The 19,554-nt window shown below is 42.1% G+C and overlaps 1 protein-coding gene across 2 annotated transcripts in view; it reads right to left on the reverse strand.

The window, feature by feature from the left end:
- The window catches only part of SFMBT2 (Scm like with four mbt domains 2), a 107,866-nt gene that overhangs the window by 13,966 nt on the left and 74,346 nt on the right, over positions 1–19,554 (reverse strand). For both annotated transcript variants that reach the window (XM_072334370.1, XM_072334379.1), the window contains 5 exons: positions 14,896–15,009; positions 13,591–13,633; positions 13,366–13,436; positions 12,485–12,624; positions 6,289–6,398 (listed from right to left, as the gene is read on the reverse strand). In XM_072334370.1, the coding sequence (XP_072190471.1) occupies positions 6,289–6,398; positions 12,485–12,624; positions 13,366–13,436; positions 13,591–13,633; positions 14,896–15,009 (478 nt within the window). The remainder of the gene's footprint in view (positions 1–6,288; positions 6,399–12,484; positions 12,625–13,365; positions 13,437–13,590; positions 13,634–14,895; positions 15,010–19,554) is intronic.

The following is a 19,554-nucleotide window of genomic DNA, read 5'->3' on the forward strand; positions in this document are numbered from 1 at the left end:
AAACCAATTATCCCCATAGTTTATTGAACAGCAGCACCGAGCTATTGTAAACTGTGAGATAAGGTTTTTAAAACATCTCTTACGCATCCTGAGGAGAGCAACACAAGAGACAATCATGCAAACGCCTGGTGCTCAGGCATTATAAATGTGCTTTAGAAGAGAAAAAAGTAACAGACAAAACAGAAAGAGGGAGAGAGAGTGAAAGACGGAGATTACTGGTTTGGAAGTCATTAAGGAAAACAAGACAAAGGGTTTGTGAATGTACAAAGATCTACAGTTCACTAGCAGGGAAACAGCTCCCGATAGTCAAATATGAAAGAGGAGCAGAAGGAGAAACAAAGGAGATGTGGCTGGAGAACCAAAATACACAGCATATACCCAGACCCAACTCCCTCTCTCTGAAGGTTTCACTGAGCTGTGCAAAGCAAGTAAGAAACCAACTCTTTCAGCTCTACCTCCCAACAACCCCTTCTGGAAGCACCTGGATATAGGAAGAAGGTTCAATGCCACGGTATACAAAGTACTATAGAGGATACTTCATCACTGAATCATCACAGTGGGAAAAGACCACTGAAATCATCTAGTCAAACTATCAGCCCATCACCACCATGCTAACTAAACCATGTCAAATCAAGCTTGGGTCTGAAAACAGCCCAACTCCACAGGCATTTAAATATATCTACTTATAATTATGTTTTCTATTTCTTTTCAACGTGATTGTGAAAAGACTCCTGCCCTTATTACTTCTCCAGGAGCCGTTAAGTTTAATGACAGCCTAGATTGTTTGGTCACTAAATCTGAGTCCTGTAACAGGCTTCAGTTACATTCACCTGAACCCTCAACAACTTTGGATGAACTAAAGCATCACTTCCAGCAAAGCACCAGCTTCCTCCTCATGCTGGAAGAATCCTGGCAGCAGGAGCACGTGTACCTGTAAGCCTGTGTTTCATTTTGTACATGGAAGCGCTTGGATTTAACTTACATTTAATTTGTCCTTGTTCTGACTTTCACCACTAGGATGAGAAGACTGGTTTTGTTTCCCCGCAAAAGCACTGTAATCAAATTGCTTCTTGATCTTCTTTCTTGCAAGCTAAGAGAGCTGCCTGATGGGTATTATTCAAGGATGGCTGACTTCTTCTAACCATGTACTTCCTATTGTGTTTGGCTACCCAGAAAGGACTCATTGTGCTAGAGAGCCTGTTGAAAGGAAAAGATGAAACTAGGCAAATGAACAGCTGTCTGATTTCACAGTCTGGGCTGAATGCAATGCATGCAGCAATTAAAAGAACGGACGGCAAATTGCAGATCAATGTAACTGCACCCATCTCAATAATCCAACGTGTTAGTGCTGGCAACAGTAACTGTTTTTTTTACAAGATTTTGGCCTTGCCATCACCTCTTTCAATCATAAACCAGGTTCTACTAAGATTTTCCATATTCCTCATGCTAAAGATTTCTAACAGAAACACCATCAAATGTGGTTGAGGACAGTCGTGTGGAAAGAGTGCCCCTGGATATCAGAAAACTCTTTTCCTTTAGTATCATTCAAAAAATTACCTACTGCTGATATTCCTACTGATGCTCTCATACAAGGACTCCCATCTTCATCAACACTTTCAAGCACTAAGTAATCTGCATGCATAGCAAGGCTGCACTGGAGACATGGGGAACAGCTGTATCAAAGCATAACATTATTCGTTTTCTTGGAAGTCACTGTTCTTTACAAAAGATTTTCCAGCTACAGGTAAATAAATCTCCCTTTCCTGTCCCACCTCCCCACCCTCAGATCCCAAAACTTGGAGAAAGTATTTTGTGTGAAGTTATTTCTGAGGAAAAAATATTCTCAGGATCTTTGTTTATCCATGAGCAACAATAGTGAGCTAATAGCAATTTGCTAGCCGTGTCTTACTTATTCTTCTCTTGGAATATGAGATTCTTGAGAATAAAATATCTTCTAAGAGCTCCAGCTGGGGTCCATTGTGTGATGATGTGAAAAGCCTCATGCTGAAGGCACATCAAACAGCGAGAGCGTTGAGACTACCCTCATTTCAAAGGCTTCATCGCAAGGATACAGCCCATAGTTCTGACAGTCTTTGAGACTATTTTGAATAACTCACCGGCTAAAAACTTCCATTTCTTTCAGGGGATGAAAAACTCCCATCTTTTCTTCTGCAAGAAGTTTCCAATTTGCTTTAAAAAGCCAAAGTCCACCAAAAATGAGAAATCCCTGAAGAACACTGGCTACTCACAGCAGACAACCAAAGTCTGTCTCCATCCCATCTACTTGAAGCAGTTTACCACAACGGCAGCAGAAACTGTCTAATACCCATTTCATGATGTCTAAACGAGACCCTGCCTGTAGGGATCATTGCAACTGCCAAAGTTTTCATCAAAACTGGCACCCCAAAGCCAAAAAGCCCTACTCAGTGTATTCTAAACATGGGGATTTTACATAAACTCCTAATCTGGGTAAAATCAACAGAAATGAAGTGGTTTTCTTCTTCCAAAGCTATCTGATCACTCAGTGATATGTTGTAATATTGAAAATACGATTTGGAGAGGGTATTGAAGTTATTCTTGTTGAAAATACGTGTCTTGGTGTGTTTCCTCATTACAAAAAGATTTAAGTCATTCCATTGCTGGTAGTGTCCTCTGTCTCCAGTACTGGGCACAAAAGGCCAAACGGTTACACTAGTTCACCCTTGCATTGCCTCAAGACGTATGTGGCAGAGCTGATGCAGAAGACAAATCACATCGTGTGAGTTGTAGCTTTGTACTAACATTTGAGGACAACCATTAATAACTGCCTGCCACCTGGACTTCACATCACTGACCACAAGCCTTTGGGCTCAGTTGTCCAGCCAGTTTTCCACCCACCAGGCACACCTCCAAATCACATCTCCACAGCTTGGCTATAAGGATACTACAGGAGACTGTCAAAAGCCTTACTAAAATCAACATAAATAATTTCCATTGCTTTTCCCACAACCACCAAAGCAGTCATTTCATCACACGAGGTGCAAGTTGTCCTTTTTAACTCCACGCTAGCTCTTCCCAGTCACTTTCTACTCCTGCATGTTGCTTAATAACCTTTTCAAAGACTGAGGTTATGCTGACCAGCTGGTAGTTACTTGGATTCTCCTTCTTATTTCTGTCTATCGTGGTTAATAAATGATTCACTCCCTCAAAGAGTGACGGGGACCTGGGAGGCTCGAGCACAACCCCTAATGCTGTTAAGGCAAAAGCAAGGCAAAGAAAACATCGAATACCTAAACACAAGTAAAAGGCAGTTTTGTATAGTGTTCATAGTGAGAAGACCTTGTTGGAAATACAGCTTCATAAATAAGTCACCATGTCTGTGATCTGGGGTCAATATTTCTAGACCACAGCTATTGGATTTGAGCAGGTCTTCGAATTTCACTTAATAAGGAGTCAAGGAATACCCGACTTTCTTATTTTGATCAACTGGACTTCAAACAAGACCCCAGATAATTTACATACACTGGTATTTTTTATGTACTGAGTCTTAAATGAATGGGTAAGCCCCATCAACTGCACTTACAGCTCTTATAAGTGAAGGCTCTTACAAACCATAAAGGCCCTCAAGCCTTTCTAAGATTGGGAAGCCAAATCTAGAAATTAAAGCACCAAAACCATAAGGGCTCAATGTCCACAGCTTTGTCTGTTCCTTATGGGAATTCAGGGGATTAGGCCTGACATTTCTAACTCATCATCACCAATAAATCAAGCTCGACTATTTTCACAGAAAGCCAGTAGTGCTGATGAGAAGTGAAGGCCATCACACATTGCAGACCCATCTCTTTGGACAATCTAAATTGTTTATCTTCTTTGCAATCGTAGCATAAATGATTCTGTGCTGGTCACTTGTGACAGCAGAGTAAACTTAATGCTCCTTGCACCAGGACTGAGATAATGCCTTACCAATATTGAATAATTTAGCATTTGGGCCAGGGGGGAAAAAATGCTGCCTTCTCACCATCCTCCTCCCTTACCATCTCTCTACCCTACTGCAGCCATCGCTGCAAACAGACAACAACATTATCAAGATCTAAGGAGTTGTCAGTGTGTATCAGAAGGAAGGAGGTGACATGACATGTCACATTACAGCACAGATGCTGCAGCTGGCTGTAGAGCTGTCATCATTAGCAGCAAGACACCATTGGGAGCCAGCATAGCTGGAAGTCTGTGTAGACAAGCGTTTGCTTGTTATAGGGCTCTGTTTAAGATTCTGGAGCACAACTGACTGTCATACCTGATATAGCATGTCATGTGCTGCTTGCACATCCCGGGGTATCTGATTTCATGAGCACGTTTTCTTTCCCAGTTCTGCACAAGATACATTTAAAGCCCCAGCAAGCTTCTTGATGAAGCAGCTTAAGTATACAGAAGGAAAAGTCCAAGGGTATTTAGGTAGGGTAAGTCTATTCTCCAACAATCAGTAAAAAGTATCCCAGATACCTGCAGACAATCTGGCTTCATCAACCAGCACCACTCCAGAAACAAGATATATGCACCCATATGGTTTTCTCCAGTCCCATTAGAGCTCAGGAACCAGAGAACAAGGCATTGTAATAAGAGTATCTTCCAGTGCTTAGAAGTGACACCAAAACTTGATGTCCTAGCTCCGAATCCGTGAAGACCCATTCTGTGGTTTGATGAAGTTGAAAGATGCCATTTGAACAGCTTAGAGCTGAGACTGCTGCCTGAAAAAATGAGTGGAAACGCCATGGGGGAAGGCAGAAGACATGGAAGTGCTCACTACAGTATAATTAACACATCAGGGTAACATCAGGGAGGACAAGTGGTTGATATGGAACAGATGGGTGATGAGATCTAGTGGACCACATACTTATGATTGGTCTTCCAAGTGTAAGCACGCCCAGAGCCCACAGGATGCCTGGGTCTCAGTGGATTGGGCAACAGCTATAGCTGACTACTAAGGACAAAACACCTCTGTGCTTGTTGACAAATTACATGTTTTCCAGGCTGTCTCCTGCTAGAAATAATGGTTGCAGAAGCTACAAACTACACAACATTGTTTTTGTACAAGGCAGATACACTCAAATAAGAAACCCCAACAACATTCTATTCTGAACGCTGCTTATAGGAAAACTACCCATAAGCTTAAGTCTTTGCAGGACAGAACATAAAGCTGGGGCACTAGAACTTGACTCCACAGCTGCTTAGAACCTGCTACAGTGCATTATCTGTTGTTTGACAGGATCCAGCAATCAGTGAAATCATTGCCCATGACTTCCATTTGTTTTTAATGAAAATCTGCAGGCACAAGTACGACTTTTGGATTCCAATCCACAAAGCTTTGTTTGATGAACACAAAAGCATGATCTTCCACACAACCGAGAGAAGCAAATGAAAGCAGTTTACCAGTAGCTTTTCATTTCTAACTGCAACTCTCCTTTAGAAAAAGTTTTTGATTAGGGAGAATAAAAGGTTCTCAGTTCTCTCCCTCAGTAAGAGCACATGAAATTTCTTCAGTGTCTGCATGGCCAAGGAACAAATAAAACAGCAATCAGTAACTCCGTATTTGATGTCAATCATTGCAAATAAGCAAAATAAAATTGCTTTTATTTGAAAAGGAGAAAAAGTTCAGTAAAAAGTGTAAAATTCACTGCATCAGTACTCAGAAAGTCAAGGTAATCAAGCTTGGTCAGAAACAGATTGCTGTGTAGAAGGAATTATTTGCTGAGTTTGTCTTAAAATGAGAGGAACTGCCTTTTGGAGGTGTCCGAAGAGGCCTTATGCGCTTCTTCCCACTTTTAAACAGATAATTGTCCTTGAGATACATACTAATACAGTGCCCGTTACATAAAGAATACATAAATGGTTACATTTTAAAGCACAAAGGGAAAACAGATTATTTCCAGACAGAAATTTTTCTTAATTACAGTTTAGACAAGAATTGAAGCTTATATTCTAGAAAGACGATAAGCCACAATCTGAATCTCAGATCTGCTAATATTTTGTTCCAGACACTCTCATGCTTAAAAATAAGTCCCTCCTATTTTGTTTGCACTTTTTGGTGCCACCAGTTCTTGCCAGGTTTTTCTGCATTCAAGTGGCATGCTTGGAGAAAGACAATAGAAATGAACCGTTCAGGTGAAAATTTCACTTCTTAAGTTGCTACGATGAAACAAGTCAAGCAACTCAATGAAGCAAAATGATTATAAAAAAAACCTCTTAAAATACAGCTATTTCTTCTCCCAGCCAGCTCATTTTCTGAAGCCTCCCATATAAAAGGGCACTTACTTTGCTTTGAGCGTTTCTTCTTGGAAATTCCACTGAGGATCTTCCACTAGCTGTAGTTCTCGTAAAACACTCCCTGGCTTGTAAGCTGCATTGATCACCATGCTCAGAACCTAGTGAGATAAAATCAACAACACTGATGGATTTAAAAGTAGTCCTCAACAACAGCAAACATGATCCTTGGCGCTGCATAAAGCAGAAGAAGCTTACAGATGCCTATTAGGTTCAAGGATGCACAAGACAAGTGCTAGATGCAATGAGAAGAGGTTCCAGATTCAACCAATGTGCCAAGCATACTGTGGATAATGCCTCAGTATGATACCATGATGGCTTTAAATCTGCTGGCTAACCCCAGAGATGTCCCATTAAATGAACCCAGTGCTGCGCCCTGAGACAGACTTTCTCACCCCAAAAATATTCCATTCCCTGCACCCACGGTGGCTCAGTGCAATAAAAAATGGAAATACATCCAATGGCTCAGTCAAGGACAAAGTCACGTGTTGTTATATAATGAACACTAAAGGGGAAATTCATGCACTTAAGGCTGACAATATGCTTAAGAATGTGAGTGCTGCACGCCCTGACAGTATTAAATGAATATTAATAAAGTCTACACAAAAAGAGTTGGCAGGAGGTGTGCCTAAAAGCCAGTGTGTGTCCACTCTGTACAATAAAACACATGTGCTAATCCATTTAATCCAAAGTTTTTGAGAATAAAAATAATTCCTACAGAGAATCTAAGCTTTAATGGCCTACACTTGGCCTAAGGAGATAAAGACAAGAAAAACAAATCTCTTAATAGCACCAGACCATGTGTTTGAACACCCCGCGTTGTATGTCAATGAACAATCCCACAGTGAGTCTGGATTGGTTTTGGTGTAATTTAGCTCTTTACCTAATGTCTGCTGTTAATTCCTTGAGGGCCTGCAGACGTCTTCAAATGATTTCAGTATGATGAGCATTTAGTTTCCCCAACACACCCAAGAACATGCTGCATTAGAAATGAAAATCTAACTACACCACATTGCAAAGAGCAACTAGTTTATTTTTTACTGAACAGTGCAGCAACCATGATGATATGATGGCTTTCTGAACACCTTGTAGGGTGGAACATTTTCCAATGAGGGTTTCACTTGATGTCACGTAGTACCAGATCAAATGGAACTGGTTTGAGTGGCCTGGCTAGATTATTTACTAGCAGCAAAATCTGAGTTATTGAGAGATACGAGAGAGAGACTTGGAAAAACTAGTAGAATCTGCTGTAAAAAAAGGGTAATTGTAGATATTAAAAACAATGCCTATAATCCGAGCATCCAATGCCTTATGCAGTCCTTGTCACCTGTATGTCTCAAAGCACTCTATGAAGAAGGGCAAAAGCACACTCTTCACCTTACACAAGGGGAACCTAAAATACAGATTTACGCACAGCTCTCGAGCTGGTTCTTATCTTGTCATGACACCCAAGATTCCCAAGAGAACAAGTGGAAGCATCTGAGTGGCTCCATGCAGTTGCTCATCCACATCTTTTCTTGTCTGCTACTGACCATACAGATACAGCACTGACATCCAACACATACACCCAATGCACAGAAGCCAAAGGTAGGTTTTCAAACGCCACCAAGTCCTTGGATGGCTCCCATGCTCACATACATAACTCAACAGACGTGTTCCTCTCCTCATCTGCAAATCAGGAAGACCCAACCTTGCAAATAACTGGCACTACTTGAGCATTACCAACTGCAGTCCCACAATGCCAGTACTTCTCTTGAAGCTGGCTTTTCATTGACAGAACCCCCATCAGACTTCCAGAACAAGTTTTTAAAGGGGTGTTTATAAGAGCAGCCATTTCCCTTTATGATAAGAAAAAAGGTTGTGTGGTGTTTTGTTTTGTTTGTTTTTTAAATAAAAAACTTAAGCTTTTTCTCTTCTTGTATCTCAAATAAGTCACTGAGTCTGCCATTTCACAGTGTGGCAGGAGTCCACCACTGTGTTAAATATGTTACTTTCTAATAACATTATTTCTTAATATTACACACTATTAAACACTAGAAACACACACACAGAGGCCAAAAAACACCCATCCAAGAACAGTTTATTTATTGCAGAGAATTAAAGAATTAAAGCAAAAACAGTGAGCATGATCACACAGCAACATCACAAGTCTCTGCCAAACCTTATATGCACCTGACTCTTAGTTATCAGCTTTCTTACACCACAGATTTTAAAGAGCACAAATACCTTTTCTAAGGATATCTAGAAGTGCCTGCTGCCACTGGGGGTACTCAGCACCTTTCTTTGCATCACAGACTGGTTGTGATTTGCACATTACCCATCACTCAACCCCTCCTCATTGATGATTCCAATCCTGGATGAAGCTCTTTGGGCAAAAGCACCACGAGGTGATATCACAAAACAGCACTACGCCTCTTCCCCTGTTTCTCCCCCTTGCAGAAATGCAGTTTATACCTTCCCAAACTATGAAAGATTTCTGCCATCATAACACAATATCTGATCTCTAATGATAACACCATCAACACGGCTCAATCATACAGCAAAGGCTCAGTACAAGCTACATGGCTTTCTGAGCATTTTGATTTAATTATGCAAATCTCTCCTAAGAAGTCATGCTGTGCTGCAAAAAAAAATATCAAGTTGCAGAATGCAATAGCCTTCACAAACTGTGGCTCATTATTCCTGATCGCATCAGTTGCAAACAGGAACAGTCATGAAATCTTTAAGTCCATTTTCATCTAAAGAGAAAAACAGCAAAGTGTCTTAAAATAGTAATAGCAGTAAACAAAGAATCTAATTAATCTCTACAGCATATTTCCTTAAGATATGGTGGGTTATAGATCATCTTAAATCTTAAAAAAGACATCTCGTTTTATAACGTTGTAGTGGCTCAATTGCTGGCATAGATGAAAGAACTGCTAACTATTTTTGATATGCTGAGCCAAGAACGAAGCCTTTAGCTGACAATGTGTTTCTTTTATCTAACTTTAAGCAGTATTTCTTAGATATCTTAGCTACTATACAGCCACTAATTTCCAGCCCAGCTGCAGCTGGTTGATCCATGTTGATAGATGATATCTCCACTGTCTCTTGGCTCCAAAACTCAACTTCTTTTCCAAACAAGCATCTCAGGAATGAGATAAACTCTGAAGCTGATGTTAAACAACAGTTCTTATCATCCTCACTTGCCCCTTGAGGTCAAAGAAGCCACAATAAACCTGCTGGCACCAGGAATAATGAACCTCCAGGCTTTAAGAATAAGTTTGGTACCAGGTACCGGAATAATTCCTTGTTTCTCACCTAAGGCTCTGAATGAATGGAAGGATGCATACACACAAGCAAACACAGAACTGCAGCCAGTATTTTTGATCACACTACCAAATAAGCTGCAATTACTCTCACAATTTTACACAGACATCCTGCTTGAGGGGGGCCATTCTGGGAGGTGCCTCAGTTTCCTCCCTGAAGAGCTCACCATCTCTTCATCCAACATGCTGGAGGCAAAGCAATTGGACAGAAATCAGGGCATGCTTTTTCTGCTGGAGGTGCTGCAAAAAACCACGCACATTCATGCTACTTCTCTCCCAAAATCCCTTTCAGAATGGCCCAGATTACTCATCTGGAAGGGGATGGCACTACTCCACACTACAAAATTACCTCTCAACCTTCTTTAGTCCAGAGACAAGTGGTACTCACTGTCAGGTATCTCACTGCAGTATGCAGGCTGGTACCACCAGTTTGTTTGGAGTTGGATCCAGAATGATCCGTCACTGCATCAGAGACAGATGCAGGGAAGTGACAAGACTTTGGGGTAAAAGATGGCTGAGGAGCAGCATGAACCCATCAGTGCCAAACAAGGTAACATCTCCATCGTAGAGACTGCTGCCCACTGGAGTTGCTCACAACTGGCTCAGGTTTAAATTTTAACTAGAGCAACTCTAAAGACAGAGAGCTACAGCTAGACACTAGGTTGATTTAAAGGGCTATCAGCAGACCATTGCTGAATCTGTTCTTCCTTCGTAACTGTTTTTTCAGGTTGTCTTTCCCACACTCCCCTGTGTGTTGCCAAAGTAAAGCCCATGTATAATTTATTTATTCCAGACAAGTTATGCTGATGCATAATTTACAACAGCTTGCAATTTGCATTCTCTGGGCTACATCATCAGTGGGTATAATGTGAGACAGAACCACCAAGCTTGGTACTGAGTATGGGCTGGAGGAATGGGGACCCATCCTTACCATTGTCTGTGGTTATCTGAGCTGCTTAGACATCTTTTATCTTGGCATCAGCTGATAGGAAACACGTGTTTCCTCCACAGCTAAACCCCAAATGTGTTCTCTTCAACCCTTCCAGAATTTGGGTTCAGTCCCCATGGATCTTCAAAATACAACTACAAAACACTGGGCCATCGCCACAGCTCTGCTCTTTGAGAAGTCACTCATGGTTCCAAAAGCAAGATGTCCATCTCTTGCTGACACTGCTATTTGCTCCTTCAGCACAGAATCCTGCAAGGAGTCTGAGCAAGGGAAAACTGGATTCCTATAAGAAACTACAACTGGTTTGCTCGATCAATAACAGGGTCCATTCCTGAGGAATCTGGAGAAGCTGGTGTTAGCCAATGCAACAATACATAAAGCATAAGACACAAGGGGAGGACCTCGCAGAAGCTTTGTACTACATGTTTTAAAAACCCAAATTCCAGGAAGGAAGAAGAAATGTTAGCTTAACTACTGACTGTGGATGCCTCATGCTTCCCCCCATGTTGCTTTTTCACTGCCTGCTTTTCAAGCAGCAGCAGATTGCTAATGTTCCCCATCAGCAAGCCACTGCAGACTGACTTTCAAATTTGGCAGCTGTCAACTTCTGCACCACAACCACTTTATCCTGCTTTCTGCTGATGGCTATTTTTGATTCACTTCTTCCAAATCCAAGTGTCCACCTGCACAGGCAGCTGAATTATGGGGTTCTCTTCATGACCCAGCTTTTAACCATGTGAGACAACTGGCAGTGTTGCTGTACGTAAAGCAGCATACAAAGGCTATTAAGGAACACAGGAGTCACTCTACAGTAGAACAGAAGCACATGTTTAGAAGAGGTGGTGATCCCACATTTCAGTTGTTTCTATCAGGGACGGAATCCATCTCACTTCAGGCAACTTCAAACACCCTCACTGAGCTGGGCTCTGAGGAGCTTGCAAATGCATCAAACAAATGGAGCCCTAAAAGTTCCCTTGCTGTTTCACCCTATGCAGAGGGAGCTCAGATATGGCCCTGCATCCACAATGGGTAGGGTTCATGTAGGTACAGACCAGAAAGCTGGAATAGCTGGATTTCTAGAAGACCCAACTCAAGTCGAAACAGTGGTGGTCCTGTGTGGAGCCAGGAGTTGGACTCAATGATCCTTATGGGTCTCTTCCAACTTGGGCCATTCCACTGGCCATGGCATCAATGGCACCCTACTTGTCCACCAAAACCACCTTGTCCTCTCCCACCTGAAGTCACCATGCCTCTCAGCTGCACATGGACTGTATACAGAACTGTGCAAAAAATCTTTATGTATTTTTTTCAAACAAAATAGTTTTTGTCTGAGGTCAACAGCAAGCACTCAACTCTCTAGAACTGGCTCATTACAAGCACTGATTTGTTTGGGATGAAGTGCATAGATGCTGATGCTCTGCCACACTTGGTGTATGGGATTAACTCCACGGCATTCAGCTTCCACTTAGCACATCACACACACACCTGTGCTTGGCTTTCAGTCCTGGTCAATTTGGAACCCAACAATTAGGGCCCCATCAGCCTATGGTCACCTACATAATGGTGTCACCCATGCCAAATCTGCTGCCTTGTGCCAGAAGAAACAGTCTGATGGGTATAATCACAGAGATCAACTTCTGGCATAGCTTTGGCCAGAACAATAACTTGCACAGCAGACAAAGATAGATGAAACTTGCGTCAGCAATCAACAAAACTCTCCATGCTTCAAAAATGACTCTTCCTCCATTACAGCTCCCAATGCATATACATATTTTCCCTTCCATGCTTGCAGTCTTGCAAAGTCTTCCTCCTATGGAAGGTGCCACAGAGCTCTAAGACAATTTTAGGTATCTCTTATCAAATTCTAGGCCCAGCAACCCATGATCCACGTTTCCCCCTCATATTTCCCACCAAAATAGTTGGCTCATACCTCTTTAAGAACCAGCACACACTTGCCAGGCCCGACAGACTGAGGTAGCTCTGCTATTCTGCCTTTGTTTAAATATGGACCTGAGAAGCAGCGGTGGTTGATGTAGAGCTGGGGGCAGCAGTATCTCCCATTGATGGTGCCTGCAAGGAGAAAGTAGCAATGATGTGTGTGTTGCACTCTTGTGCTATAAATCAAGGGCCTTTCTTTCTCCTAGAAGGGGAAGGATGGAAGAAGAGTGAATGATGATTTTTGAGCTCACTTCCAACCCAAGCCATTCTACAAAAAGCCTTCCCTAAGATAGAAGATAGAGAAGCCTCTGTTGCTCAGATTTATCCAACACGAGAAAAACTACATTTTTAATAGCAACCAATATGACTGCAAGCTCTACTGAATGGAGAACTGAGAAAGGACTTCACTCATGACATGATCTGAGGCTATCTCACAACTCATGCCACAGATGGACACGAGTGATGCCATTAAGACTTCCCAGAAAGGAAACATGTTAGTTGCTTCTCACTAGGGAGCCCAGAGACAAAACCCAGGAGAAGGGCTGTTCAGCTACCCTCCAACATAACGGGGACTGGGGTATTTTCCCCTGAAATAACATGGGTCTACAGAGCATATCTCTGTATCTGGGTTAATCATTCTGTGGAGAGAAGCAGACGCTTCCCGATGCCACCCAAACAGCTGTCCACAATAGCTCAGATATTCTTCCCAGAAAGACAACATTTCTCCCAGTGTGACTGTGAGTCTTACATCCCCTGAGGATGTGCCTCTGTCTCCCATCCACACGACATGCTCTCTCCCTTTGTAGGGCTGTCCCTTTCCACACAGGCAATGAATCCTTAAGATTAGGACCTGCTGGTACCAAGCAGTCTTACCTGTTGTGTCTGGCTGAGGAACTGGGCAGAGGTCATGAGGTATTTTCTCAACAGGCACTGAGGATGGTAACCTGTTACAGAGAAATCTGGAGTATTTAACAATGTCAAATGGGGGCAGAGGACAGAACCAGAAGCTGGCAAAGTTGCTCAGCTGCTGTGTATTACTTCCCCCGGAAGACCTGATGTGTCACTGTAAAAATATCTCCTTAAATAATAGCAACTTACTTCTTCTCTGGTTGCACAACAGCAATTCTTCTCTTCCTTCGTACTGCAAAAACGAAGGAAGAAACAGTTTTGTACTCTTTTGTCCTATAAAATACATCCATAATGCATAAAAAGCTATAAAAATGCACTGAGTATAAAATGATTCCTAACACAATGAAATGGTACTTAATTACCACTGCCATCTTTTCTTGGTATTTTTAAGTAAGTCACTACATCATTAAAAACTGCTTTAAAGATGTAATAATACATTTAATCTTTCCTCTGGAATGCTAATATTGTGTTTTATGGGATCAACATAAAAAAAAATTAATAAGAACACAAATATTTTTCCATACAGAAACACATATGGATAAGATTACATTTTACAAGCATGATTACCTCCAGCATAATTTATCCCTAGCCATAAATTGCGACAAGGCTGCATAATGTTGCCATAGCAGTGTTCTCCCAAATTAGGCCCTGGCTGCTTGATTCTTAACTTAAGCATATTTAACTCCTCGAAAGAATGACGCGTTTTAGAATTTGCCTTTCAGATGTTAATTAATACAAATACTGAGGCAAATTCTTCATCTGGTGGCTTGAGATTGGGGTTGAACAGCTACTGCAAGGAACAGAACAACACCAAGCCACTGAGCGCTCATGAACTGTGATGGGAATGGAAAAGAAAGTAAGCTTAATATGCATTGGACATAGGGCAAGACTTAATTGTGCCAACAGGGATTTAAGTTAGATGCTAGGAAAAGCCCTGAACTGATAACAGAAGTGAAATAACAGAACTGATACCCAGGGAAGGTGCAGAAACTCGGTTGTAAGAGGCCAGCAAACATTCCTCACATTGGGTAAAGTAAATCCTGTCTAAAGGAGACACTTTATGTTCCTTCAGGTTCTGTATTTTACGGGTGTAATTCTCAACTTTTTTTTTCCTGATTCAAGCTCCCACGTCCTTAATTCATCCCACTGCCTCACTGAACTCAGCTGTTTCACTCTGACAGCCCCACGGCAAACCCACAAGCCACCCTGTTCAATCCCAAACCACTAACTGCCTTTCCCAGTGTAAACCATCCCATTTTTAGAGAGATTGATCACACAGGCGAGTACAAACCACGTAACAGCAGTGCTGTGGCATGTGGTCACTAATTAGATTTATTACTGTTTATTACAGTATGCTCACAGCCTGGTTACTGGTCTGCTGGTTAGGTGGGTAGTTTCAAGAACTGGATTACAGACATCAGAAAAGCTCCCTGATAAATCTGTTGATATAATAGGATATAGCATATGTTCTGCTTGAGGTTTCCGTGCACTTACATACAGCTTTGTGTGGTGGAGTAAGGTTATAAGCATTCGCTTCACACCAACCAACTGGGAAAATGTCCATGGATTCCACATCAACTATGTACTCTGGAGAGGGCATCTGTAAACCTATAAACACAAATTTACGACACCATTTAGACACGCACTCGGAGCCATTCAAGCATTCATCACGAACCGAGGGAAGCAAGTGATGGAACATGTAAAAATAAATCTGCTCACTTGCATCAAAATCAGGAATCATTTCGTCTTCAGTTTTGCAAAGGCAGGAATGATACGGCTGCTGCATTTACAGTGCAATGTGATTCCAGCAAAAACCCAAAATAAGAGCACACTAAGCGTGTGCAGCGAAGCAGCCAAAAGCCTGAAATGTTAAACATGCATGGCTTTCCCCAACAAGACTGCCTGATTGACTCACAGGTTCTCATGTAGAGTTGCACAAGCAAAGTGGAAGCAGGACAGTTTGATATTTGTTCTTACTGCTAAGAGCATGCACAGTGACTAGAACTGTAGGTAAAGTGATCAGCCTTTATTTCCTACCGCTCCCCTGAAGCTTTTCTTAGTAGTTCTGCCCTTGAACCACTGTTTTTAAAGGTCTAAGACACCACGAATTCTCCCAATGCTCCCCACAGCACATGAAATTTGAGCTGATCACCCCATAGGGGACAAGCAATATACAAATCCTTGTTGTATAGATGCACCACGACCTCTGTCATAACACTGACTCCAAGTTCCCAAAGAAAATTTCTACCTAAACCCAATTTAATCCAGTTCGGTTATGACTGTCTCCTTCAGGAGACACGAGCCTGTTATGGTTTGTATGGATCTCACCCAAAGCCAACATGAAATATTCTGAATGACTCAGAGGTGTTTCGAAAACAACTTTGGGTCCCGAATCAAGATACCATTTAATTATTCCAATTCAAGTCCATCTGCACTAGCACATCTTCATCAGTAAATTCCTTCTGCTCTCCCACCTCCACATTAGGACCTACAGCTCCAGTGTCAGCATGAGGCGATCTCTTAACAAAAGAGATCACAGGATCAGCAGCTTCTCCTGCAAGCATCCTCATCTTTGCATCTGTTAAAGCATCTCTGCCTTCTGCTTGCAGCAGCAGTGTTTGACTGAGCTCAGCTTGATGACTACAGGGAACTTCCCACTCATGAAAGTTCATCAATGACCTGTAGTGTAAATGTGTTGTAGTGTAATTGAAACAAAAACCCAAAGCTTACAGTGACAGAGAAGAAATTAACGTTTAAACAAAGAAACAAATAAATAAAAATCCATGCCATCTGCACAGATATATGGGTATCTTCTAGGGGGAAGTTTAGATTGGATGTAAGGAAAAATTTCTTCATAGAAAGAGTGGTGAGGTGTTGAAATGGGCTGCCTAGGGAGGTGGTAGAACCACCATCCCAGGAGATCTTCAAGAGGAGAGCCGAGGTGGCACTGAGAGACATGGTTAGTGGGCATGGTGGGGTTGAGTTGATGGATGGACTGGATGGTCTTAGCTGTCTTATCCAACTGTAGTAATTCTATGACCTTCATGGTATTCCTCTGAGTCCTGAATTCTTTTCATACACCACACCTTGAAGATGAGATCTCTGTTTCACCAGGAACAGAAGGAAGAGAAGATGAAAAGATGAATCCATATCATACAGCATGAACTTGCTTCCATGAGCAACTAAGCCCCAGCGTGAGGTCTTAGCAGCTGGTACTCCCTGGACAGCCACTTAACTCCATCAGAAAATAGCAAAGAATCACAGCTCAGTTTGAACCCGACAAAGTGAGTAAGCAACAGATTCAGCCCTAAATACAATAAGAGATCAATGGTCCCCACTGAAATCTCACCAGATCTGGGAAAATTCAGTATTTTCATCACTGCAACTGTCCTATCATGTTATTCTGACCCAATAAACAGATCCGATGTACTTTCCTGCTCACAAACAACAATAGATGTGACATGAACATTTTGTTTTTAACAGCTGCAATGCCCCGATGAGCAAGAAAGCACCGTAATGTCTGTTCTCCTGCAGCACCACTATTCTTGTAAGACAAAATCAGAGCTATTCTGGCCTCACTCACACTGACTCTTCCCTTTGGCAATCAGCAATCCCGTCTTTCACTTCCAACATCTTACTGCTTCATTTGGACTCATTCATGTAAACAGAAACCAGCTTGTTTGAAACTCATTAGTTTCATTTGCTGTGTTTTATGCTACCATCTTCCCACACCAAGAGACATCCATGAGACTGGAGAGGTTAAATGGAGAGAGCAGAGAACAGGAAGATGGGAAATAGAGTGAGAATTTCCATCTTCTGCTACAAATCTTAAAAGGATGGAGCAGCAACTCTGGAAAATACAGAGGGAAAGTTAAGGAAAACCTCTCTGGAGAAGTGGTTAACAAAAGAATTTCCCTTAAATTCCTGCTCTGTGCAGAGGGTGTAGATTATTACTTGTATAAATTCACACCAGAAAGTTTCAGCTTTAAAATCTAAAATGAACCCGTAAAAATTAACAATGCAGATGATGAGTAATAAAGTAGCAGAAAGTGATGGGATGTGCACAGCCTCCAATCAGCTCTGAACTTCTTCTTGTCTGCAGGGGAACCATCCTGCTGCTCATTAAATGCTTGCCCTGAAGTTTACAGTTTTGCTACTGTACAAAGCATGATTTATTAAGTAATGTTCCCTCACGTCTAACTCGATACTGCTTAACTACTACGTCCTGTTTTATGGCTGCAGTTCGGGCTGTCAAACGGTGAAACTCTAAGGGCAACAATGAAAGCTTCAGATGTACCCATGATAAACGGTGGGACTCGAGGTCTCCAGTGATGGGCTCCCATGGCAGCTGGGAGTCTTGCTGCTACCAGAATATAAATAACCAGTTAAAAACAATAGTGCATTAATGGAGCTGAAGAAAAAGGATGCCATCGTCCAAGCCACATTTACTTTACGACTCTGCAAGCAGCGTTCTGTGGGGTTTTTTAATGCCTGGTTTTAGGCTAACACCGTGCATACTGTAGTGAGGAATTTCAGCAGCAGCAAAGCCTTTTTATTCCTGCAGCCCTCTGCATCTTTTCCTTTTACTACAGATCATTCTACTCCTGGCATTGAGACACAAAAGAAGCGTAAAACATTTATCTGTAAGAACATCCATAAAGCAAGGAGTTTTTTTTATTACAAGTTGGGAAAGAAACATCCTTTAAGAAATGAAAGGAGTAAAAGCCAGAGAGAAAGAGACAAGGGAAAGGAGCAGTGTGACACTTGTGGCTTTCTCTTTGGTCCTGGGGGACAGCTTGATTTGAAGACCCATGGAACAGCGCTCCTCATTTACTACACTGGGCAAGTTTAGTGAATGCTGAGTCCCTCTAAGAGCATGAGAGCTTGAAAACAAATACAATGGATTCTCAAACCCCAGAAATGAAGGCACCTCTCCTTGGAGGTGCTCAAGGCCAAGCTGGATGGAGCCCTGGACAGCCTGATATGGTGGGTGGCAAATGTGTGCATGGCAGAGGGTGGGAACTGGATGATCTTTTAGGTCCTTTCCAGTCTGAGGCATTCTGTGCTTCTATGATTTAAGAATGGGTGTTGTGAAATGGGGCCGGGTTCTTGGATTGTATGGGTGTAAATTCCACAACAGTATTAGCTGAGACATGAATTTCAAACATGCATCAATTCCAGCTCTTTAACTAAAATCTTTGCCAAGAGTCCAAACCAGGCTACAGATAAGCTTTAACCACCTTGTGTCTGGAGTTATGACAGAAACACAGAATCATGGAATGGCTTGGGTTGAAAGGGCCCTTAAAGATCATCCAGTTCCCACTCCCTGCCACACACTGGGTTGAGGGCTGACACCCAGAAACAGGCTCCTCAGGGCCGTATCCAATCTGGCCTTGAGCATCTCCAGGGTTGGGAGATCCACAACTTTGGGCACCCGGTTCTAGTTTGTACTGATAAAATAAAACAAAACACAACTGCCACTGCACAAAAACTCTATCAAAAGCAAAGATGCAAAGTTATACCTGCACTGTACACTGCAGATAAATGCAGAAGAGACAAAGCTACATGCTGGAAATACAAAAGGAAGATCTCCCCAGATTTTAGACCCAGACTATAGGGCTTAAGAAATACACAAGAAGCACAAATGATTTTGCCTGACAAGCTTTAGATCAAGACGAGTCTCTCTTTGGGTAGTAACTGAGTTATAAACCTCTGAGAAAGGGATTTATCACAGAGGTGCCGAGAGAGCCTTGTCTACCACATAATGCTACTTCTGCTTAGCTAAAGGCCACAGAACATCCGCCTTTGTTATATGTTAGAGCAAGCTCCTAGCACAGATGAGGCACTTTGAGTTACATGTCAATGTTATTACCAACTTTACAGGGTTTGATCAGAGACCTTTCCTCTCATACAAACTGCACTGCACATTGCCAGGCACTCGAACACTTCTGGGTAATTGCAATGAACAAACTGAAGGAATAAGTAACTCCCTGTATCAGGCAAAGATAAAGCTGTTCTGGTCAATCTGGATTCCAGTATCTTCCCAGCCCCAAAACACTCAGAGTTCAGCATCTTGCATAGGAGAGGAGGTGATCTTTTTGTGCAGAATAGCTAAGAGACTTCATCTCCAGTGAGATCTCTGCAAGAATCCCT

This window comes from Excalfactoria chinensis, chromosome 1 (assembly GCF_039878825.1).
Source record: "Excalfactoria chinensis isolate bCotChi1 chromosome 1, bCotChi1.hap2, whole genome shotgun sequence".
Taxonomy (NCBI): domain Eukaryota; kingdom Metazoa; phylum Chordata; class Aves; order Galliformes; family Phasianidae; genus Excalfactoria; species Excalfactoria chinensis.